The following is a 25,600-nucleotide window of genomic DNA, read 5'->3' on the forward strand; positions in this document are numbered from 1 at the left end:
GGATCCGCCCCTGAATACAAAGGTATGGTTGAATCGTCATAATATTTAGTTATCCAGTGACGGAAACCTTTGTATAATATAAAGTATTGGAAACCGAGATAATGCCACAAGTCCGACGCTCATTGGAAATTCCAAGATTAATGTTGATAATTCCAAGATTAAGTTGATAATTCCATGATTAATATAAAGTTGATAATTCAAAGATTAATATAATTAAACGTTAATGATTCCAAGATTAAAGTTGGAATTTCCAAGTTTAATGTTGATAATTCCAAGATTAATGATGATAATTCCAAGATTAAAATCGACAATTTGAAAAAAAAAATTAAAACAAGGATGGCCCTAATACGCTTCCGTAATGTACACATGCACGTAATCATTTATTATCAAGATTACCCGGCCACTTATCCATCGTGTTAGTGTGATCTATAGAATTTCAGTCAAACTTTATTTTTAAATACAGGTAAGTAACCTTTAATACACACGAAATCACATGATATTATGGACTCGTGACAGTGCTATGTAAGTCACACTTTGATGCTGTTTTTATTATATCCTGTATAAAATGTAGCAGTAACGTGGTAGATGATGAAAAAAAAACCAAATAATAGCTTTTCTAAAAAGTTTGCCGTCTCTTATCTGATCTAATGTTAATAATATAATTTTATGCATTTTTTTATAACGAAACTTTTGGTATTTTCATTGCATACCTTATACTACACTAAGTATCTTTTTTTACAAACGCCCAATGTAGAAAAAAAATCTGTGAAATGTTGCTGTATCGTGTATTTTCCACAGGGGGTCACTTTCGTTAAAATTGGGTACTGGAGCTGGAAAAAACTACCCCATTCATATATATGCCTGGCATGAAAATCAGTCCAATGCATATATATTTGTTCAGCGCGAAAAGCATACCCATTCATGATAATATATTCTACCACTGTTTGAATTAATAAACAAAGGTAAGAAAATCACATAGTTGCTTAATCTTTTGAACAAATCCCTTACATCTGTAATATAATTATCAGTCGATTCCGTATATCTCCGTATACATGTTTTCAGGTTTTTACATTGAAAATATTTTTAAACATACACAGGATTAGTCCAAATTTCCTCTGACCCTGCAACCCTCCTCTTTTTTATTTGGATATTGATATGTCGGGTTGGGTTCATGATCAGAACGATGTATCATACAAAAAGTTGGAGATTTAGCGGTACCGCGGAGTATCGCCCTTCAACCGCTTGTAACGACTTTCAAAATAAAATTGTGCATGTCAAACATACCTAGTTCGATTCCGGAATCATTTTCCTGTATGCTGATACCAAATTTGCTACAAAAATTACATTTATTATTGAAGTTTCGATAATTTTCCACGAGAGACCCTGTTTTGTACACATTTTGAACCGTAATTGAGAGTAGGCGGAGCTTGTTACTTTTGGAACGGAAGGGTAGCGGACACGTAGTTTTTCAGCAGAATTTTGAAATGTTCTGTTAGATTCCGGTTTTAAAAATCGTTTCTGCTCCGTTCCGTTCCAAAGGTAACAAGCTACGACTACTCTTATTACGGTTCAAAATGTCAACAAAACAGGGTCTCTCGTGGAAAATTATCGAAACTTCAATAATAAATGTAATTTTTGTAGCAAATTTGGTATCAGCATACAGGAAAATTATTCCGGAATCGAATTAGGTAGGTGTGACATGCACAATTTCAACTTGAAAGTCGTTACAAGCGGTTGAAGGGCGATACTCCGCGGTACCGCTAAATCTCCAACTTTTTGTATGGCACATCGTTCTGACCCCAACCCGACATATCAATATCCAAACAAAAAAGAGGAAGGTTGCAGGGTCAGAGGAAATTCGGACTAACAGGATAGTTCTGTCTTTTTCATTAATTGACTTTCTCCTCTATGTAAATTATAACATTTCCTTTTCTATTGTTCATGTGTACTTAATTTAAGAGCCACCATCCCGTGCCTTGTGTGGATTCTCATCACATTTTAGCCAAACCAGCGACTTGACTAACTAGCAATCGTTATTTTCATCACTGTTAGCGATGTTAGGCGTTTAGCTTTTGATTATTTATCTCGTCTTGCATGCGAGATGGGAATAACATACTGTAAATAAAAACAAAACTTCCTTGATCGAGTAATAAATTTACGATTATATGTCTCACGGTGTTATATTTGTATTACAAAGTGAAAAAAAAAACATCCAACACACAATGAATTTTGCTTTGGATTAAAAAGAGTAATGTAGGGAATTCTAGCGGAAATCAAAAGAATGTAATTCAGGGACAAAGACTAGACATGGAAAACAGACAAATACAACAAAGAACATAAAATGACCAAAATAATACATACATATACCAAGTAACAAAATTAAATCAGCAACTTGGACTCCACTAAAAACTGGGAGCATGGACCAGGTGCACCGGTAGGGTAAGCGTCCTCTGCTTTTCTAGAAACACCTGGCGAGTTGCTCATTATAAGTCAAGTCCAGGGTAGACGAAACAGGAAAGAAAAACTATGACACATTGAGCAAATCAGTTTTTATGGTGCTAATGGGTATACCGTAACGATCCACGAGTTCATGACGAATTAAGAGAATGTTAAAGCAGAGTTTTATGTAACAAGCTTGCTCATCGTGAGCTTAGTTTTTCTGTTGTCACGGATTTGTTCTCGTGTCGTTTTAACCAATTGCTTGTATCATTATCCTAACATATAGACGCGGATCCAGGATTTCATGTTATAGGGGTGTAAACAGAACGAAATGTGGAGAAGAATTTGCGAAAAATGAAGATTTCGTGCAAAAATAAATATCCCCAAATCCCCGGAACGTTCATCCTTTGATCAGTGCCTGACATGTGTTGGATATTGTTAAGTAGAAAATGTCAAGTTTTGATTTATAACCGATTAAGTATGATGTGGCGAAAATTGCATTCTTACGTACCCGTTCTTATTTTACTTTACTCTTGAACGATCTTTTAAAATGCATGTAAAAAAGCTGATATTTCAGTCAAGATCATTGTTTTCAATGTAACTGCTTTGGTCACTAATAATGCTGTGGTAATGTATTGGAATACATGTAGTTATAACGTTTTATTTTTCAAAAGGAGCCAAAGATTCCAGAACTCGCCTCATTTAAACATAAATCGAGGAGCTATCATAATATTTTAACAAACATACGTTGCTTTCAGATTTCATGTACTGTGCTTAAACGACAAATCAAGACTAATACCGGTAAGATTGAAACAGATTTGCCTGTCTATATATGTTTTTGTGAATATATGTGCCACTTGTCGTCTGTGGACAGTGCGTGATTACTTCCATTTTACTGAATCATTATTGATGTAGTTTTCTTATGCCACCTACACATAATTATCCTTCTGTCATGTAGAAGTCAAAGTTGTTAAACAGTTATTCATACAACACACTAAACATATATACATGTATATCCCAAATCATTGAAGAGCTGATAATATAAAACGCCATGAAATATAAAACCCCTTTATTTATTAAATCAATATACTGAATAAAGAAACTATAATATCAACATATACTCCCTAACAATGTACATGAATACATTAATATACCGGTACATTATTCAAAACGCTATCATAAGGAATCTGTTGTGTCCCTTTTTTGTCGCCAAAAAATAAAAAAAAGAAATGTACAATAAACATAGCGATAGAGAAAATAAATTACCAATGCGCATGACATTCAGGCACTGCCAATAGTAGAGGTGATTCATGGTTCAGAATTTTACTCACCAAACAATGAGCTTTTTTAAGCTGTGACGTATCAAACGTAACTTAGGACATTTCTGTATACAGATCTGTATTTGTGAGACACTACTGGTCTCGCACTAAAATCAACATTACTCTTGCATACAATGTATATTTTTTATCTCAAAATGACGAATTAATTAAAGACTGGTTATGTTGTCTGTTCGTGTTTCTGAATGAGAAATAAAAATGCAATTGGTAGATTTTTGACTTGCATACATCTCCTGTCTGATTTGAATAATAATGAAGAAAGGTATTCAATAATAATGCAAGCCCTTGTGCACACTGTACATGGTATAATATTACCATCATGGTTACTGTTTCTATTGCCATAGATCTATTACAGTCCTCAAGCTTCAAAAGAAAAAAATAACGATAATTAGTTGTTATACCTAGTCGATCGTTATTTGTTTGTGAAAAATAACAAAAATGTACATGAAGCCAATGTTTGTGTAGATGTATCAAATGTAATGTAAGAATTTTCCAGAAAGTCAGCATTTGGGTGTATAAACGTCGTCCCTGTCCCCAAAGGGAAGTATCGTGTGTATAAACGTCGTCCCTGTCACCAAAGGGAAATATCAATGTATAAGCATCGCCATTGTCATCAAAGGGCCACATCGTGTGTATAAACGTCGTCCCTGTCACCAAAAGAGCCATATCGTGTGTATAAACGTCGTCCCTCTCACCAAAGGGCCATATCGTGTGTATAAACATAATCCCTGTTACCAAAGGATCACATCGTAAGTCTCATTAACTGTCGACATATAGTTGTATATTTTTCACATGTGACGTTGACTTTTGGTAAACAATTATATCAACATACATAAAAGTTACATATGTTCAAATTCACTTCTTTCTCAAATCCAAAGATTAAACGAAATGAAGACCTATAATGCCAAGTCGGGAATCTTGGATCTTTTTCCGATGTCGTAAAGTGTTTGTTGCTGTCTCTTTTTCAACATTACAAGGATGTAATATCCTAGACTGATTTAAAGCAACAACATCACTTTCTTTTAGCATTACATATGTAATTAGAATATATCATTATTTCTCATATTTATAATTATTATCTATTGAAATACTAAATGATGCCAAATGGATGTCTGCTAAAAGTAAAAAATGAACAATTGTCGACAGTAGGTAGTAAATTTACGTACAACTCCACGAGTTGAGTGCAGCTGAAAACTACCTTTTAGTTTGCTTCAATAATGTGAAAGCATCGTTAATTTTGCTAAGTGCCATTCTATGGGTTACAAACTCATCTAGTTTCAAATCGTTTTTGTCGTAGCTTTGTAGTAAAGATGGCACGTCCTTTTTACCACGATACCCTGAAAGAAAAAATGACACAGTTTTTTTTTTAAATTATTAGTATAAAACCCCATGACCTAACTACATCATTGTTTTTTTTAATAAGACAAAGTTTACAACAAACTGACGGGCATAAACATACCTTGTATGTTACACAATTGTATTCTCACGAAACAGATAAGGACAAGTCATGAATACAGCATACAAGTAATATGAAATGGGTGAAACCGGAAATGCACATGAAGAAATATGAGTCAATACAATAAATTAATCTCGGAGCTGTTTGATCCGATGATCCAACTTTTCACTTGTTCCATTGTCAGGCTATTGATTGTCTCCCATTTAGCTCCATTCGGAAGCATTTTAAAGAAAGTACCCAGAAGACAAGAAGAAATACTATAACTAAACTACAGATACAAAAGTAAGTAGAAATGATTTTGTTATTTTTCTTTCCTGTTCTCTAAGGTGGCAAGTTATTAAAATAACATGTAAGGTTTAAGATGCCTTGAAACCGACTACAGTGATTTAAAAATGTTTGGTTTCGGAAGTGTCTCCGTTTAATCAGGATTATGTTTCCTCAGTTGTAATAAATAATTTAATATAACGTCAAACCTCCAAAGACAGAGCCTGTTAAAGTTTTCCCGAATGTAATCATGAGTGGATTGGTCTTAAATTCAGCTGCACTTTCGGCGAGACCAATAATGACAGTTTTGCCGTATCCAAATCTTGTACAATCATAAGCTTGTTTCTAAAATTATAATTTTAAATGTTAGAACTTGTTGAAATACATGTAATCATATCATTCCAATAAATGTTGACAATAAGCCAATCTCCAAATATAAGTACATCAGAATCGTTGATATTGACATTTTAATTAAGGAATGTTTCTATTTTTGAACTGTTATCTGAAATGACGTAAAAATAAAACAAGAAGTAACTTTAAAAATAAAGATAGCCGACGCAGTAAAATCTTGTTCTTTTTACTTTTAATTTTCTACATTTCATTAAAAAAACACATGGCACGCAATTTCGATGCCGTTTTTTTGAACGCCACTAAGTTAACAGTATTTGGCCAATCGGGAAACAGAATTGCGATTATAATTCCACTTATAAACCGCAATAATTTAATTTCTAATGGGTTCAGATCAAATATTAACCAAGTACTATCTTTAAAAAAAGATAGCCGACGCAGTAAAATTTTGTTCCTTTAATTACTTCAAAGTTTCTTCATTCAAAGTTTCTTCATTTGTGTCAGCCACGTGCGGATCCGGGTGTTAAAAGAATAGGCCCGCAGCAGCACTGAGCTTGTCGTAAAAGGCGACTCAAAATCCTGGCCGGGGACAAAGGCGCTCTGCCCATAGAGCAACTGGGATGTGTGCCCCAGGTGGTGGAATGGGGTAATCCTGGCATGTTCCATGCTGGGGTCGTCAGGCCGTAATACGGAAAACCTGACCGCAAACCTTAGTGATGCACCGTGTTGGAAAAAATGCCACGTTCCTCGCACGTTAAAGAACCCTTCTGTGGTATTTTCCCGGAGTAGGAACCATAGGGCTCTGCCACAGGAGGCTGAATTTTCCGACCCTACCTAAACTCTCCCTACTCCCAGTGGCAATCAAAATTTGTCGACCCCATTATCCTTGTGTACCATCCATTTTTCATTTCATCATCATTTCATATTAATTTTATCCATTTCATGTTCATCGCCTGAATATAGCTGAAATATTGCTGCTCGGGCGTTAAACCCCAACAATCAATCAGTCAATCATTTGTGTCAAGAAAATAACATATATGGCACGTCATTTCAAATTTTCTATATAGCTTTTTTTCGAACGCCACTTAGGTATCAGTATTTGGCCAATCGTGAAACAGAATTGCCATCAGGTGACTTAGGTTTCCATAGAAGAGCGTCCTTGAGGTCAAAAGGTAAAAAGCAAAACTATACCGACTGCGTCAGAAAAATGATTCGTTATCAAAATTTGATTTTGTTTGTGGGCTGTCGATATTCATGACGTCACAGTCCCAAAGCAATTTATACAAAATATAGCTTAGTTTTCTGAAAGAAAACCAACCAATCGGAAAGCTTGTTTCAAATAAAAATAAATTCGGAAGGCTCGGCTGGAAACGATCGTTGTTATCAAAGTATCAAAAAAAAAAAGATTTGAAATATTGTGAATGCCAAATTAACAATGTAAACAATACTACATAAACTTAACTTTGCTTAAATACCATCTAAACGATTTGTAATGAATGCATAAACTTCAGAATATATTTTACAGTCATGCTTACCATTACATCTACTTTACCAACACATTCAAATGCATAATCGACTCCACCTCCAGTCATCCCTATCAACACTTCGTGGAGAGGTTTGTTGTGGTCCTTAGGGTTTACTTCCTCTGTCATGCCCAACGCTTTCCCTACAAGAATACCATGAATAACAACAATACTTACTGATATTAAATGCAAACAAACAGACAAGTGCAGGCCCTGGTTTGATAAAAAAGCAAATGGATTGTTTCCTCAAACATGTCTTCAACACTTTTTCGACCAACAAGGTCCTTTGAAAGTGAATACTTAAAATACTTAAAAAGGAAAAAATCATTATTTGCATTTTGATTGCAGCTGGACCCAGCGTCAAGAGTATATTAATTTTCAAATTCTCAGTCCCAAAATCCTGAAGTTTTCCTCAAATCTTAGTATTACAATCTAACTGGATGCAATTTTTGTGGAAGGATTTTATAAAAAATGGCATACTAATGTAACAAAAAAGTGATACATTAAAGTCCACTGTATTCAGGTTAATAATAATTCATTATCTGATTGATAGAAGATTACGTACATGTATAGGGGCAAATGGCATTATTTCGCACATTTTATTACAGGAAAGTTTCATTAATATTTCAAAATTTAGACTGTCTAAAAATTTAATACTCTTGCTTTTGCGAAAATTTTGGATAACCAGTTTTTTTGCTTTTCCGAATTTTTTTTTACACTGTTCCGAAAATTTGTTTTTTTCCTTTTCCACTTGATTTCATGTGACCGGTTTAAGCCAGTTCTTCTCAGGTATATCTAACCGCAAAATGTACTCGCATGGATGGTAGTGGTCATGTTTGTTATTGGTCACTAGTAGATTTCTTTTTGTTAACTGTATGAAATAGATTAAGATTTATAGTTTTACCATTTAGTGCTTGTGTATTTTAACCTTGCTTATAAAACTTAAAATAAAAAAAATAAAAAAAAAAAATAAATAACGATGTAAATTGTCGTGGTATCACTTGTATGCATGTCCATGTGTACCAAAAAAGCCACCTGATGAGTACCCTTGGCAGGGAGGAAACATGAAACCTGACTAGAAGATTTTTTTCGGAAAAGCGACAAAAATTTTTTTGAAGTAACAAAATTGTTCCAAAAAAGCAATAGCAATTTTCGGAAAAGCAAATCTTCGCTCTACAATAATGTATGGGTTGATTTCTGATTGTTTTGACTGATAACGGTCAAAACGATTCCCTCTCTTAAAGCATCTTCGTAGTGTGGAGGGATTATCACACAGTTTTATAAATTTTATTAATAATTATGTTCAATTTCGAATTTTACAATGCAACAAACGTTTCATTTTCTGTCAAACAGGCTTATATTTTCTAATTTAAAGAGTAAGTCCCAGTCAAGTTACAATCTTATCACCCTTTAAATCTTCCATGGTGTGATACATCTTTTAAAATAATTCATAATAAATAAAATACCTACTTTACCTACCGTATTTAAATTTGTCTGAATTGATATCTATTCCTATAATTCGTTCTGCTCCTGCATTTTTACAGCCCATAACTGCTGACAGACCGACGGTGCCTAGTCCAAAAACAGCGCATGTCGAACCTGCTTTAACCTGTTATAAAGAAATACCAATAAATTTATCAAATTATGTACATGCATTTTACATATTTTTATTATTACAACATGTATATTTTATTCATTCATTATTAGTCTGACAGCAACAACAGGATTTTCAGTTTTAAGTTTCGTCTTTCCTATCAGTTATAATTATGACATTACGTAAAAAAACGAAAGGAATCATTTCTTTGCAGCTGATGCCTGTTTCATATAGTTTTACTTTATTACTTGTAAAAATCCCAAGTACATGTAGTATATCTGTCTAAAAAACTATATTTTTACAAGGAAAAGAATTACTAGTACTCATTTGGATAAAAACTACTCAAAAAGGCACCTAGTACGCGTATTTCACTCAGGAGAGGCTTAAAAATATCCAAGTTCAAACTGATACATGTACCTTATACCTTAGCAGTGTTTAAGGCTGAACCGTAACCTGTAGGTACACCACAAGCCAACAGACATGCTTTGTCTAACGCTGCAGTTTGGTTGATCTGTATAGACACAAGTAAATCATAACACCATTTGTGTTGTGTAACGACTACTTCGTCACTTTTTCTTAAACTATTCCCTTTTCCGCTAATTATTAGTTAAGTAAATTGCTTGTAAAAGTTGTAGTTTTGTTGAAAAGGTCAAGAATGTAACAGAATTGTTGTTCAGGAATCTTTCCTAACACCGTCCATTCGCGCTGTAATGTTTGACATCTTTTATTAATCCGTTCACGATCACTTGACAGTATGACATGGGTCAAACCAAACACAACTGTTTTCTAAGCAAGTTACAACATAATGGACAATAACTACCTTCAATCATATCAAGATAGTTATAAATATAATGCAGCAGTTATATATAGCAATAGTAGGTACAACAGTAATGTTTAATAGTCAAGTAGCAGGTAAAGGGTAAAACATGATTCGAAGGAAAAGGCGAAATATGATGAGTACGGTACTGTTTGATATTATAAAAAGATTTTAACAATTTTTTTTTCTCACTTAATTGCCAAAATGCATTATATTGTATTCACATTTTTTAGAAAGTAGAAATTTTTACATGTTGTACACGCCTTATCATTGTAAAATCCAATCGAGAAAGTTAAATATATAATTCCGGTCCAGGAAAAAGAAACGAAAAGGAGACTTTCTAGTACTCATTTCTACAAAATTATTATCATTGTAACAAGTTCGAACAAGCAAACAGTAAAAGACCTACAATGGGAATGTATTTTTATTTACCTTGCATACAGATACTTCTGGAAGAACTACGTATTGGCTAAATGTTCCACATGATAAAAACTGCGATATTTGTTGCCCTTTACATGTAAATCTAGTACGTCCGTCTGCCTGTATACCCACCAGAAACCCGGGACTAAAAACATAAATTGGTAATATAGCTTCGCTGATAGTAATCCTTTCATTACATGAAATATGTGTTATGAATCTTCTTGTGTTGCACCCAAAATATATCTATATTAAAAAACATACAGTTTCTGGTAACAGTTGTATTTACATATTTTTACCACACTATGATAGTGTTTGTAAATAATTCGATGACAATTTTTATTTGTTGACTTTAATACAAAAATAAATTCTATTGTTGAAGGGAAAGAAAGAAAATACATTGTTAGAACAGTATACATACCTCAGAAAATTATCACAAACATTCGATTTACCGTTTTTACACGCAGTACATTTATCACATTGTGGAATGTACAAAGGTAGAACTTGGTCTCCTATAAGAATAAAAACAGACCAGGGACCTTCAATTTCTGGATTTTTTTTTCTTTTAAATTTTTAAATTTCTGATTTATTATCTTGCTTGTGATGTCCCTGGTACCGGTATGCGAGGGGATGTGTATAAATGTATGTGAGACCTGAGACATGAAGAAATTCATTTCAAAACGATATTTAATTGATGTCAGTAAATAAAAAATTGACATTGCAGTTCTAGTTGTGATGTTGCATTTTGTTTTATCAGAATTTTACAAATGAGGTACTGTCTGCTATTAATAGTATCTAGTCGTGTTTGGTTCATAATTGTGCTGCTGCTATTTAAGATAGGAACACTTAAATCCTTGTTAGTGTCAAACGTTAGCTTTCAGACATCAGTACTTATGTGCATATGTGTTGATTATACTACACTTACCAACTTTGAACTCTGTGACACCTTTACCGACGCTCTCAATGATTCCAGCTCCTTCATGACCAAGAACAATAGGTAATGTGCTTGTGACATCTCCATTTAAAACGCTTAGGTCGCTGTGACACACCGCTGAGTATAGTACCTTTATTAAAACAAAAACAAAAAACAAAAAACAAAAAATAGTACTCTCCTATTAACTCCGATGATCAAATGATAACCTCCTATTAATATAGAAGATTAAAGGCAAAAAATAAAATGGGACAAAATAACATTTATACAACGTTTACATAATAATTATCATTTAACAATTTGACTTTATACAGATGGACATATGCAAACTATTGATCTTAGTCGTTCTGTTATAATGGCAGAAATACAGACGCATGCAAGTCGGTGGCAGTGTAAAGGGTTAATTAAAAATGTATCGGTTGATTCGTTACTAAATGCATAATGGTTACCGTATTACCAATATATTACCCTAGCAATGTCTCATGTGCGCATAAGAAACGCCACCGGTAGACTCAATTATGTCTACTGGCTCGACTATCCTTAACCAGTACACAATAATTTAGAAAAAAAATAGACCCTTGTTTGGTTAATTTTGTTTAAAGTATGAATGATTGCATACGGAATGTACCTTGATTCTGACTTCTCCAGTTTGTGGTGGTGCCACTTCAATCGTTTCTATGGTGATAGGTTTGTTTACTTGCCATGCAACCGCGGCTTTGCACTGTATAGGCTGCAGAGACAAAGTAGACAATAATAAAGAAGGGAGAGAATCTGGTCGCATCTAATGTTCTTGTCTGTAGATATCAACAATTGTACAGAATCAAAGATCAATGCGAGATAATTGTAAAAATATAAGATGAAGCAAGACAACGAAAACTGGGAAACTCGAAACAATACAAATGAAGAAAAAAGAATACTTGCATGTAAGGTAATATATGGCACAAATTCACAAAATGTTAACAAATCAATTCAGGCTTACATGTAACTAATTAACGCTTCAGCTTAGATGTTTTTTCTAATCCATGAAAAAGAAGCAGAACACAGCGAAACAAAACAGAAGAAACTAAAGAAAATAAGCAAAGATGTGAACATAATTAAAGCACAAACTTTTCCAGCTGTAGTTGCCATTTGGAGTTTAGCTTTACTGCAATGCTGTCGTCAGCCGTTGTTTTGGAAGTGAAGCTGTATGACGAATAAAAGATAGATTTTATATATGTCTACATGTAATGAATCATCCGGGTTAGTTACCTTTTAAGACCTCATGTAACCTCTCTGACCACTACCTTCTAGGATATAACGCTTTATAGAAAATAGATGCATGGTACAAGGGAACGTAAGAAAAAAATTAAAGTAATGAGGCAGAGACGGGAGCAGATATCGGTGAGGAAACGACCATTATAGACCACCATTCATACATAATTAAAGGAGTAACGAAGCAAACTAGACGAGAGCAGATATCGGGGGGGGGGGGGACGACCATTATAGACCACCTTTCATACATAATTAAAGAAGTAACGAAGCAAACTAGACGGGAGCAGATATCGGTGGGAAAACGACCATTACAGACAACACTTCATACATAATTAAAGAAGTAACGAAGCAAACTAGACGTGAGCAGATATCGGTGAGGAAACGACCATAATAGACCACATTTTATAAATAATTAAAGAAGTAATTCCAGAAATCATATACAATAACACGGACTCTACTCAAACGCAAGTTACACTCTTATAGTGACGATCACTGTACAGTCTAGATTTATACTTATTTATTTAAGCACTACAAGGCGTTTACATCAATAGCTTCCAGTACATGTACCTTGTATAAATTCATCGGGCTTGAACTCAGGAATTATCTTTAGTATCAACCCGGACGAGCCCAAAATAAAATAAAACCTTCGCGTACGGGAAATCACCAGGATGAATAATCTAGTGTAAGTTGAATTAAATAATCAATAAATATTGTAATGTCAGTAATACGATTAAAAGATTTGATTTTACATCTATCCGTTTCAGAATTACACAGTGTTTAATCTAACTTCACAAATTCACACATTAAAAAAGTTTTTCAATAATAACTTAAAGTAACTTAAAAAAACTTAAACTTCACATCAAAATTGGATTTTTTTTGTAAATGCACTTTTATGTAATGCTTTAAGCAATGACTATGCCTAAAATGTTTTTAATAGAAACGTTTAGAAAAGGCTCTAGGGAAAATCATATTTCATATTTGTATTGAATAATTTATTAGCTTGTCACACAATTTTACTGAAATATCAATATTTTTTTCAGAGCGTATTAAAATTAATTGCTTATGTAATACTTGTATATTTACTAAATTTATCACAAGTAATTATTAAGTATTATACCTGTGTTTAAATTCTTGTTTAGCACAATGACTTTGTGACATTAAAAAAAATAGTTAATTTTGACTTGTATTACACCAGGGATGCTGTTTCTTGTCATAATCCTTTGCAAAGATTCTCTAGGTAGGTTTAAGTACCATTTTAGTTATTAAGAAGCGTCTTCTTAAGTGGTGATGATACAAGCATGCAAGAACATTAAAGTTTCACTTTTAATTCTGATAAAACATTTACATACCACACTGCCAGATTTGATACAAAAATTATAAATATTGTAATTGGCACTTTGTAAGAGTTATCGTTTTGATTTGGTTAATTTAAGAAAGACTTTGATAATTTTATATTCTTTGAAGAAACAGGAAGGACTATTGTTACGTAAAAATATGGTGTGAAAAATGTATGTAGACCGAGCAAGTATTATTTGGTGGGGTTTTCCTTGTATTACCCCTACCATTGGCAATGTCTGAATTCTATTGAAGCCTATAGGTTTGTTTACGAATCTGAAAATTAGAAAAAATATTTACCCGTTTAGGGAAAGTTATTTTCTTTATGGTAACTTTTAAAAAACCACGTTTTTTTTAAAAATATTCATTTGGTTGATGTTTTTAAATCTCGATCTACGAGGTCCAGATTAATGTTGCATGTCTCAGAGTTTAACATGTTTTACTTCTAAACATGATCCTCGCATGCTCAACGTTTACCTCTTATTTAGTAAATGCTCTTTTTATGTCCAAATATATGTTCTGTTTCTTTAGCATGTGTTTATCCGCCACAGATCCAGAATTCTACATGGTACGATAATGCTCGAGGTGTCCTGTCTTTTACCGACTCCGAAATGTCTGGGTTTGACATTCAGTCTTATTCCAGCATAATATCTGACTGGGATTGTTTTACTGTTTTTGATGGTCTGATTATATCAAGGTGTGTATTTAAATTTGAAATATATTGTTCTTTAAACATGTACGGATGGTCGGGGTTTGATAACGGTTCCTCTCTTGACTTCAAAAGTGGAAAATGTTTTACTTAAATAAAACGCCAATAATGGATACAAAAGTCTTGGGTGTAAGAGGACAGACAGGATAATACTACAGTTGATTACATCTTCAGAAGTCTAATTTTCCGATACTTCTTTTCCACACCACAAGAGTGAGAAGATGTAAATCATATACATACCGCACTGTAATTATGTAAAACTTTTACCAAAAATGGTGTCCATTTACAGGTAAAATATATACTCGTCATGTTTTATAATGTACATCCTTTAAATTGACCTCCATGCCTAATATTACGCATATCTAAGTAAATATAATTGGAATCTTCTTCGATTTTAGCTAGAGTTTATTTTGCCAAATATTGTATTTTATTTTGTTTTGTTGACTTGTTTGTGTATGTAGATCGTTTCTGTTTTATGTCTTCACGTTGTTTGGATCTTGATGTCTCTGTATAGACTGTCTACTTTGATGTCTCTGTATAGACTGTCTACTTTGATGTCTCTGTATAGACTCTCTACCTTGATGTCTCTGTATAGACTGTCTACTTTGATGTCTCTGTATAGACTGTCTACTTTGATGTCTCTGTATAGACTATCTACTTTGATGTCTATGTATAGAATCTGTACTTTGATATCTCTGTATAGAGACTGTACTCTGATGTCTCTGTATAGACTGTCTACTTTGATGTCTATGTATAGACTCTCTACTTTGATGTCTATGTATAGACTCTGTACCTTGATGTCTTTGTATAGACTGTCTACTTTGATGTCTCTGTATAGACTCTCTACTCTGATGTCTCTGTATAGACTCTCTACTCTGATGTCTCTGTATAGACTGTCTACTTTGATGTCTCTGTAAAGACTCTCTACTTTGATGTCTATGTATAGACTCTCTACTTTGATGTCTATGTATAGACTTTCTACTTTGATGTCTCTATATAGACTTTCTACTTTGACGTCTCTATATAGACTTTCTACTTTGATGTCTTGGTATTCTTCATTTTGAAATTTTATTTCCATGCTATAAATTTACAGAGGCAAGACGAGCGTGAATTTGTTTGGCAGCAACCATGATGTGTACGTGTGTATGGAAATGACAAAGATAACGGTTGCATCTTACAAGTATTACTTAATGTCAGGTGAAGTGATTTCAATACAAAGATTACTTATTTTGCTTCTTAAAGTTTTCTTAGTCTTGACCTATGTAACTTAGTCTGAATTCTACTAAAATAAACACAATAAAAATAAATGATACAACTAACTACATGTAATGACAACCTTACCAAGAACTAATGAAGTGGGTTCATGCTGACATGTGCTTATTTAGTCTTCATTGTCTACAAATTGTCTGAAATATGCACGGATAGACTCAACGAAAACTACCAACTAAAGAAGGCCTCACCAAAAACTACTAAGCTAGCTCAAGAAGGTCTTACCACAAACTACTAAGATAGGCTCAAGAAGGTCTCACCAAAAACAACAAAGGTAGGCGCAAGAAGGTCTCACCAAAAAACTACTAAGGTAGGCTCAAGAATGTCTTACCAAAAACTACAAAGGTAGACTCAAAAAGGTCTCACCAAAAAACTATACTAAGTAGGCTCAAGAAGATTTCACCAAAAAAACTACTAAGGTAGGCTCAAAGAAGGTGTCACCAAAAACTACTAATATATGCTCAAGAAAAGGTACGTAAGAAGGTTCAAGAAAGTCTCAACCAGTTCCGATGATATTCTCGACCAGTCTTAACTTAGTACGGATTTAGTGCGGAGAAACTAATTTGAAGACCAAACACGGTCCCGAAAAAATTTGGACAGGCACGATTAATAATATGAAGTAGACGAACTAAAAACTGAAGATACGTTGGTTCACCTTACAGCAATTACATGGTTATGCCCCCTTTAATCATACATAGTGTAGAAACGTCTTTCTTGGCCTTGTACAATGTATATGACTTTAGTTTGTTATTGATTTTCTAATAAATTGTATCTTTTTTTCTTGTTAAAGACGAACGGTTGTTATATAAGTGATTGCGCTGGAATACTTCACTTCGCAGTCAAGTATTTTTTTCAAAGTTTCATATTTTAAGAGAAACATTTTTGATGGGAATCTTCTATTCTCGGAGGTCGAATAAGGGTAACAATAAATTAACCGAACACTAATCCGATCCCTAGTCAAGTCAAGTCCAAGATAAATCGGGCAAAATAGATATTACACCACCGGAGCAGCTGGTACCGCAATGGTCCTGACTTGGTACAGGCATTTTAAACGAAATAGTGGGTTACAGAGCGCTAAACCTCCATCTTCCATTGCTGCGTGAATATACCAGTGGTAATGAAATAGCATTTGTTATTATGCCATAATCGGTAAATCAGCGGTCACGTCAGCACAAATAACAGTTTACAAAAAACAACAATCATTACTCATCCAGGAGTCTGTTACGCAGATACTTATGGCGTTCAATGAAATAAGAGTAGTAAGTACTTGCCCCAGCGTAGCGAATCAATTGTGAAACATAAACACCATATGCAGGAGATGAAGGTGTATTGCTGCACAGGTAAGGAAAATTTATGATCATGTAGCAACGTAGTGTAAAGAGTTGAGAAGTCCAAAGTTTGGAAAGAACTAATTTCCTAAAAGCTGCAGGATTTAAGGTTTTGAAGTAATTTACTTAAAACTTAACTTAAAATCTTTAGATTTTTTTAAGTATCCACATATGATTGATGCCAGTAGGAGAATAGGTGGTATTGCAACTAGCTTGCTGTCTATCCTTTACTGCAGACAATATTTTTGTAAGGTGAATTGACATCTCCTTCGTGGAGCAAGATGAAGATCCAGCTATATGCCTTTCTTTTTATGGATTGTTATGAATTTTGGGAATCTAATACAAGTAAGGAAAGTCCTCACATTGTGTTTCGATGTTGAGAGAAAACCTGAAGAACTTATGGTTGTTTAGGATTTCACATATGTCAAAAGTAGGACATTTATATTTGGCATTACCTGGAATGTTAGTATCAATACCCAATACCTTAATAAGGCAATTGAGTTAATGGGCTTTACAAACAAATACAATGTTGTTTGATGTTTTGTCCGCAGGGACGATAACATATTTCTCATGAAGTGAGAAAAGGCATTTAAGTACCCTACGATCGTTGAATATGGACTTGGGTCTTTTATTGACATATTTCTTGAGATTGTCAATACGATTCGTACCAACGATCGGATTGTACGTATCCAATCTGACAAGGACTCTATTTCTGGTTCTTGGTCCTTTTCTCTGTTTTTCCGTGATCTGGATAATCTTCAACAGCATGGTTTTGAAATTAAGTTTCCGATTGAGGCGCTGTAGTTCTCTGAATTTTGGACTATGAGAAACTACCTTACGTAGAAGTGCATTCACTATGATATTCAAATCACCCGTGATGACACGATCAGAAGAACTGTATAGAGAAGAAGCACATTCACACGTCAGAAGGGACTTACAGTATTCCTCATGTTTAAATTCTGCAATGTCTTTTTATGGTTGAAAATTACTACTTACTGTCTTAGTGTAGCTGTCAAAATTAGGATTTATCAGTGTTTTCTCTTTTTATATAACAGATGAAGAACCAAATGCTAACAATGAACGTGTATACATCATACAGTCAGGTACAGTCATCAATGATCCAAGTGTAATCTGTCAGACCAATTCACCGATGGCTCTAGAAGAGTATAATGTCATGGTTAAACAAGGTTTGTTTGAATCGTTCCTAATCTACTATATTATAGTTGGTTGTTAGAGCCGGTGTTATTGCTGATGAATTGAGCATGAAATCGGGTGTACTCTAAAATCCCAAAGGAACCATACCACTAAAACGATTTCTGTAATCAAAATGGGACCATACTACTAAAACGATTGCTGTAATACCAATGGAACCGTACTACTAAAACGATTTCTGTTATCCCAATGAAACCGTACTACTAAAATGATTTCTGTAATCAAAATGGGTCAATACTACTAAAACTACCTCTGTGGGTTATCATTCTTCGTATTACATGTATGAAATGGTTAAATACTACTTTAGTGCCAGTGGTAGCCTTGCGAGAGTTGGGACATTCCCTTCGTCGGAAAAATTCGAATATTGTTTGCAAATCTGGCACAACGAACAAATTATATAACATAACCCATCCCCCCGCTCTTTTTATTTTCTGGGTTCACTAGTGCATGCTGTAGCCTTTACATGTACTACAACTTAACACAATACCTTTATAACTTGTGCTCAAGCTAACTTCAAATTTTCTTCTCAGCTTTTGTATTATCCTTGGTGTATTCATGGAAGTTCCATGTAAGTTCATGGACACTAAATTATTATGCATGTTTAAAATCGTGTTGCTTTGCTTACCTTCTATCAAATTTTATATTAACTTTTCATAGGAATTGAAATTTTTGCTAAACAGTGGTGCCCTTCAGTACTCCTTGGCTCATACTATTTCACATACAGTTCAAGCAGCGGAAGTTCGTGTGGGATCGAATCCGAATGGGACGTCTGTACATACCGCAATACGATGACATTCAACTATACGCGATGTCCTACGACAGTTGCTTTTTCTGGTAAATTATAACAGCGATACTAAAAGTTTGAACAATACACCATTTTCCATTAATAAACTAAACATGATATCTTGTAATTTGAAATTAATGATAATTTCCTATCTATAAAGATAGTCCATAGGCGGAACCAAGGGTAGTGTGGCCCTGTCAAAGCCGCCACCCTTTAGAGTTTCCGGTGACGTAGCTGCATATATTCTGATAAATATTACCGAAGATTCAAAAACAAATACATCAATCAACGAAAACAAGCATCAAACAAATGCAGTGTATGTGTGAAAAATGATTGATTAACATGCTTGAAATTTTCAGATTCAGAAGTGTTTTGCATTGCATCAGTCACATCTCATAGTATCATATATCTGACGGTATTTAACAACGGAACAATAGATTCAGTGAATTACCACAGATTTGCTTGTTTGGTAAGGGTGCATTTCGTCATTTATTTTTCCCGTCAAACTGTCAAGCGAGAGAAATGATTATGAACAGATTGATAATATACCTTAGTATTGTAGCTTGATCGTGAACGGAGGATGTTCAGGATCGTCAACAACTAATAAGGTGTTTTCAGTTCACCTTTGTTACTTAAAAAAATATATAGCAAAACTGCAACTTTAACAAATAGAGCAAAGGTGTCTATCAAAATTAGTTCCATTTATTGAAAAATGGAGTGATGCGTCATTGATTTTGGCTCTTCTGTGAACCGTCGATAAATAGTTATTTGTGGTTTTTAACGTCCTTCGTTCACGATCAAGCTGCAATTAGTATCACCCTGTCACACTGTCAAGCGAAAGGAATGTTCATGACCTTCACTCTCTTGTGAAAGTATGACAGGGTGATATTTGACTTGTGTGTAACGCAGTTTTATGAACTCTCGTTTGAACAACCTGTAAAGAACATCTAATGACCAATAAACTAAGAACCTGCTTCAGAGCGTTGCAAAAGGTAATTTGCTAATGGAAATACTGCTTTTATTCTGGCTCATTAGTATACTTGTAATAGCACAGTCATTTTAGAGAATAAATCCAAATTATTTTAAACTTAAAACAGCAGGTAACATAATTCAACTATCATTAGCTATTAGAAACATTTGCGTTGTAGCAGTTAAACCCCACAAGTATACTGATGTTAGATCAATCTTACAAAACAACTAGCTGGCATGGAAATGTTTTATTACAGGCAATATTATCTTCTGGAACAACATTAAATATAAGTCTTCAAAAACTGAAATGTGACAAAGACCAATCTCCTTCAATATTACCGACTGGGGGAAACTTAGCTTCTTTAACACCGTATTGTAAGTTGTTAGTGCTTGGTAAGATTGCTTTATTTTAAAACAGTATCACCCGTAACATATAGAAAAAATAAATATGTATAGAATAGTTCCATTTTCAAAATTGGACCATTATTAACACAGATTCAATGGAGTTGTGTGTTAAATTTTCGTTATAAGTTACTGACAAAAAAACGCTGAATAGAAGTACATTATTAATGTTCAACACAGGTCATTCTGCGTAGATTTTAGTACAGCTGTTATATTTTATCTTTCATCAAATAATTGTTAAATACTGAAATATTGTATTACATATAATAATTGAATCTATGCATAAGCAAACATGTAGAGAACATGCATGCACCAACATGTCATATATTTAATGTATAAACAAATTACCTATCGAGGCATGAAGACACGCGCATGCACCAACATGTCATATAATTTACGTATAAACAAATAACCTATCGAGGCATGAAGACTTACGTATAATCTAATTACCTATTGAGGCACGAATTCGTAGAGGCATGCATCAACATGTCATATAACTTAAGTATAATCTAATTACCTACTGAGGCACGAATTCGAAGAGACACGCATCATGGATCAACATGACTTTTGTTATATATATTATATATAAATAAATTACATATCGAGGCATGAAGAAGACACGTCATATAATTTACCTATAACCAAATTACTAATCGAGGCATGTAGATGACACGCATGCACCAAAATGTCATATAATGTACGCATTTCATTATAGTGTTGCATGAAAAGCTTAATTTATTTCACGTTTCTTTTCATTTCAGACACTTGTCGTAAGTAAATGGTTTTAATTGAATATAAGGAAATGATAAGAAAACATGAAAATCGCTAAAAACAGAAGTGTAGAGCTTCAGAACAATCAAGGAAAAATCTGTATTTAATGTGTGGAAATTTAAACTGTAATATTTGAGACATGCAGCGAACCATTTTAGCGTGGTACGATTCTATACGACTATGCACATTAATGAGGGGACTGTATTTCAATGACCCTGTCCGTCGTCCATCCGTTTGTTACAGGTTTCTGTAGTGTATATTTTCTTTGTTTCTTTTAGCAGAAATGCTTACAAATATAATTGGTATATTGCTTTTGCATGATGACTTATACCGTGTCCCCCTTCCTGATTTTGACAGAAATGGTTGAGTAGGGGGTATTCATAGCGCGACGTAGCGTGCGATATCTTATTTGAGGTATAATTTTAAAGACATCACCTATTATCCTACGTATTCCATCAAAGACTAGATTAATAAATTATAAAATATTTTTACTTGCAATATCATATTTCCTACCATTTGTCAACCGTTATTGTTTCATCTTTTGCTGACTTCTATTTTTAGCATTTAACAACGTTGATGATACAAACACTCTATCGGCTTCGTTACTAGGTGCAGCTATTGCTGGTTGTTTGGTCGTTGTCATGGTTACTATAGTTTCTTTACTTTACATCAAGTTCAAGAAAAAGATAGAAATACATCCTGAACAACCTAGAGGCTTCGGAGGTAGGTTTTATTTGTAGAACGAAATAGCTTAGATAGCTTAGATGCCATCCAACGTTGAATGCTTGTCTTTGATTCAGTTTGACCAAAATTCTCACGTATGGTCTTCATTGGCCATGGGCACAAACTATATACTGGTTATTTTCATACACGACAATTGGTATTGTCTTTCAGACATAAAAAAAAAAACTTTTTAATTAATTTTCGTAGACGAATTAATAAAAAAAAACATACAAAACTTCCAAACTATTAACAGACGTGAAATAAGATCAAAAGTTCGTAGACAAGTAATGAATTTTCAAATACCGTTGTAAATGCCAGTTTTATTATTTTATCATTGAGAAAGTACATTCAATTTGGTAAACATCGAAGCATGAACACATCAACAGCAGACACTCAGTAGATTATTAACGTTAAGAAATTATAATTGGCAGAATTATACTGTTTATTTCAGCTTATTTTGTTAAAGAATTCACTTTTGAAAGGTTCAGTAAAAAGCTGGACAGTAATAAAGGACACAATGACAGTGTTTGTGTTTCAGTGTCAGCTCTGAACTGTGAACCTGATGATATTGAAGATATACCATGTGTTGGATCTGCTATGTCAAAAAAATGAATTACGAGATTCAAGTCCACAGAGGAAAATGTAGATACAATGTAGAAACTACAATGATTTAAAACGTCTTTTGTGAACGGTGTCGGGGAGTTGCATTGTTGTTGTTAGATTATTTACTGGATTATACTCACTTGCAATATGACGGGTGCCGTTGGCGGAGCAGGACACGTTTACCCTTCTGGGTCACCTAATGTTACATCCGGTTTCTGTGGAAGTTCATATTGGGTAGTGCTTTAGTTTTTGTTGTTGTTTGACATCATGGTTTCCTTATCATCAGCTTCTATATGTACTTTATTCATTCGGTTCGCTACCCTGTGTAGGAAGATCGTCCTTGTTTCATATGTTCATGTTTTTTTTTTATATTTTGACGGATATGAATTATTCCACTGCTAACGCTTTGATATTTTTTGCCGATGCTCTGTCTTTATATGCATGAGGACAAGGTTTATTTTTTTTCATTTCTATTATAAAATGAGGATTTACAAATCTTTAATATAACAAGAACCGAGTAAGACTTTTTTTTTCATTTGGGTGACATGAACAGGGTGATGGTAACTACTGTAAATGTACAATGCTTATTCTTGTATATATACCGCATTAATCTCTTCCTGTATATGTTTTAGTTTGTTCCTTTACACTGTTATGTATTTAATATTCCTGTTCTTCATAACTCTGGTTCCTAAAATGAGAAACTAAATTATCCTATAAATTACAATCCGTAAATTATATAAAAATGCAACAAATGAAATATATGAGTTACAAGCAAAAATAAAACAAAACAAAACAAAAAAAAAACAGACATACAATCTAAATGAATAATTAACTAACTAAACAAACCTGCAAAGAAACAAACAATCAAACACATTTATGGAGGAATTAAAGTTTATCATACAACAATAAAAACACAACAGATAGAGTTGTGGGTAATACATGAACTTATATACAAACCAATACAACTAAGACAACACACTAGAATTATGTAAATTTTTTGTAGATGAAAAAAGCATTAACTAGACCATAGAAGTGTTTTAGTGCTGCGGATAGGTATCAAAAAGTGCTTTAGCTTTCGAGTTTAATGGGCCTAGAGGGTCTACGGCTATATCATATGTCAATGGAAAGATAAATCAATGTAGTTTTTGAATATCCTACTTATCAAAGTGAAAAGCGGTGAATTTTTCAGCTATTTTGCATTAATTAGAGGGGGAGGTCAAAGATCAATCGACCCCAGTACACTTTGATCAGTAATTTAAGTGAAATCATTTACTGTATTAGGAAACAAGTAACATGTTAAGGTCACATGACTTGTATAGAATTTCAAAAATGTAAAAAAGAACTTTTCCGACGAAAGCTGACTATTTAATCACAGTACAAAATTGCCCCTAAAAATGGTTGCACTTTAGTGCATTTTCAATGATTAAGAGATAATAAGACACCGTAGAATATTACAATGTATATCTGAGTATTCTTGACTGAATAACAAATAAAATAAACACAACGTTGATTCGATCTGCAACATGAGCTTTACGAAATGTGTTTGAAGTAGAAATTTTCACATATTTTAACTACTAATTATACTAAAATTGTAAAATACGGAATCATTCTCCGGACAACTTGTTCTGTTTCCGAACTGTTGGTACAACAGAAAAGCATGAATATTATCCAAAATAACTTTTTTTTTACTTGATCAATATTTTAAGTGCTCTTTAAGCAGATAAATAAAAGTTTGACATCTTTTTTTCTGTCATTCAATAATCGAGCGCTCAACAATGTTCGTTTTGAGGAAATTGGAATGGAGAACAGAATATTCACAGTCAAGACAAAGCACCAAAAATACAAAAATATTCATAAGAAAAGCATATATAAATTTAAAGAAATAATTAGCAAGTCAGACTTGATAAAAAAAAATGGGGATTTGGACCAGGTTCATCGGTAGGACAATTATTTGAACGCCTTTCCTTTGATTTTCCTTAAGCGCCCGTCGATCTGTTCCTATATAAATGATGTCATTCCGGTTTAAACGAAGGAGGGAAACTCTGGCACTGCTTAAAAGTAATCTAGTAGACGACAGTGAAAAAGAGAACATTACAAAGATTTTTATAAATGGATTATTTCAAATAAAATCGGCTTTTGCTATCATTTAGACCGATGAAAGTTTCCAAGTTATGAATGGCTTATTTCCGATTCTTGGAATTTAGAGCAACTTGTTAGGCAAGGGTTACGGTCCTGTCCCTCTCCCTCCCATTGCGTGAAGGGAGGGGGCAAGACCGTAACCATATGGTAGCGAATTAGGCTTTTACAGTTGTGATTTCATATTCAGTTTGATTCTTGTTGGTATTTAGATTATAACAAATCAGAATTAGAGTGAACCATAAAGTGGTTCTTTGCGTGAAGCAGACAGACATGATTAGCTGCCCGAAAATTGAAACTATGACATTGTCAATGTTCAAAACAACTTTTCTACCATGTGAAAATATGACAACAGAAGTAACGCACAATTCAACGCACAAAACACTTATAACAACTGCTCTGTACATGTATGTTTACGCCGCAAAAAAAAAAAAAAGAAGTTTATAACAAATATAGCAAACGATCAAATGTCTTGATCAGAGCCTCCCTTTTTTAATATTTTTGATCTGCCTCTGGCTTGGACAATGATGTTTCCTATGAACTAATAATCTATAACAACTAGTATCCTATTCATATGGCTACTAAAACTGGAGTCATTTTGAGAGGTAAAAAGTTTTTATTGCGTCTGAACTTCTCTCTTCTTTTTGCGTTAGAATTTTTACAAGGAAACTGTTTTGTTTTTATCAACTCGTTTAAAATAATCCGTTCAGAGCAACGGCATGGAATTGGCACTCCCCTTTTTTTATTTTTGTCATTTCCATGTGTAAATTTGGCAAAAAACGGTATATAATATCCTAGCACATACACCCTTTTCTGAGGAACCCCGGCTAGCACCCTCCTTTTCACAGTGTGGATCTGCCACTCTCGAGGATATTGCATTACAAACATATGATATAGCCGTATAACTTCTAGGCCCATTAAAGTTCGAAAAATCCTTAGCCGTCCGCAACACTATTTTATCTGGAACATTAATTATGTCTAG

The 25,600-nt window shown here is 33.8% G+C and overlaps 2 protein-coding genes across 11 annotated transcripts; one reads left to right on the forward strand and one right to left on the reverse strand.

The window, feature by feature from the left end:
• Positions 1 to 403: 403 nt before the first annotated feature.
• On the forward strand, positions 404 to 23,143 carry LOC148604202 (uncharacterized). 10 transcript variants are annotated; one of them, XM_088549020.1, is made up of 14 exons: positions 404 to 463; positions 3,198 to 3,240; positions 5,440 to 5,514; positions 8,912 to 11,192; positions 11,927 to 12,049; positions 12,904 to 13,059; positions 13,573 to 13,614; positions 14,244 to 14,409; positions 15,515 to 15,618; positions 18,074 to 18,205; positions 18,888 to 19,064; positions 19,374 to 19,483; positions 20,241 to 21,879; positions 22,331 to 23,143. In XM_088549020.1, exons 7-13 carry the CDS (start codon positions 13,575 to 13,577, stop codon positions 20,394 to 20,396), a joined length of 885 nt encoding a protein of 294 aa, XP_088405146.1. In that variant the 5' UTR covers positions 404 to 463; positions 3,198 to 3,240; positions 5,440 to 5,514; positions 8,912 to 11,192; positions 11,927 to 12,049; positions 12,904 to 13,059; positions 13,573 to 13,574; the 3' UTR covers positions 20,397 to 21,879; positions 22,331 to 23,143. The 10 variants fall into 10 exon arrangements, with proteins under 10 accessions (XP_088405146.1, XP_088405144.1, XP_088405143.1 ...); XM_088549018.1 differs by lacking the exon at positions 8,912 to 11,192 and having other exon boundaries at positions 11,927 to 12,054; XM_088549017.1 differs by lacking the exon at positions 8,912 to 11,192.
• LOC148604203 (alcohol dehydrogenase class-3-like) lies at positions 4,679 to 11,907 on the reverse strand. The gene is made up of 9 exons (XM_088550123.1): positions 11,755 to 11,907; positions 11,121 to 11,259; positions 10,617 to 10,707; positions 10,211 to 10,343; positions 9,386 to 9,472; positions 8,847 to 8,976; positions 7,380 to 7,510; positions 5,706 to 5,841; positions 4,679 to 5,113 (listed from the first exon to the last, which is right to left on the reverse strand). The coding sequence occupies exons 1-9, from the start codon at positions 11,905 to 11,907 to the stop codon at positions 4,971 to 4,973; spliced, it is 1,143 nt and encodes a 380-aa protein (XP_088406249.1). The 3' UTR covers positions 4,679 to 4,970.
• Positions 23,144 to 25,600: the final 2,457 nt, after the last annotated feature.

The sequence above is a fragment of the Perna viridis genome, chromosome 10, assembly GCF_037379345.1.
Source record: "Perna viridis isolate PV_CMFRI_1.1 ecotype Kerala chromosome 10, ASM3737934v1, whole genome shotgun sequence".
NCBI lineage: Eukaryota > Metazoa > Mollusca > Bivalvia > Mytilida > Mytilidae > Perna > Perna viridis.

Excerpts from the sequence above, each read along its gene's own strand:
- LOC148604203 (XM_088550123.1), bottom strand. The coding sequence starts at position 11,907 with ATGCGACCAGATTCTCTCCCTTCTTTATTATTGTCTACTTTGTCTCTG. Across the intron at positions 9,473-10,210 it reads CAGAAGTATCTGTATGCAAG|ATCAACCAAACTGCAGCGTT; the intron begins GTAAATAAAAAT and ends GTGTCTATACAG. Across the intron at positions 8,977-9,385 it reads CAGCCTTAAACACTGCTAAG|GTTAAAGCAGGTTCGACATG; the intron begins GTATAAGGTACA and ends TCTTTATAACAG.
- LOC148604202 (XM_088549020.1), top strand. The coding sequence starts at position 13,575 with ATGCTGTTTCTTGTCATAATCCTTTGCAAAGATTCTCTAG. Across the intron at positions 13,615-14,243 it reads CCTTTGCAAAGATTCTCTAG|CATGTGTTTATCCGCCACAG; the intron begins GTAGGTTTAAGT and ends CTGTTTCTTTAG. Across the intron at positions 19,065-19,373 it reads TACGACAGTTGCTTTTTCTG|ATTCAGAAGTGTTTTGCATT; the intron begins GTAAATTATAAC and ends TGAAATTTTCAG.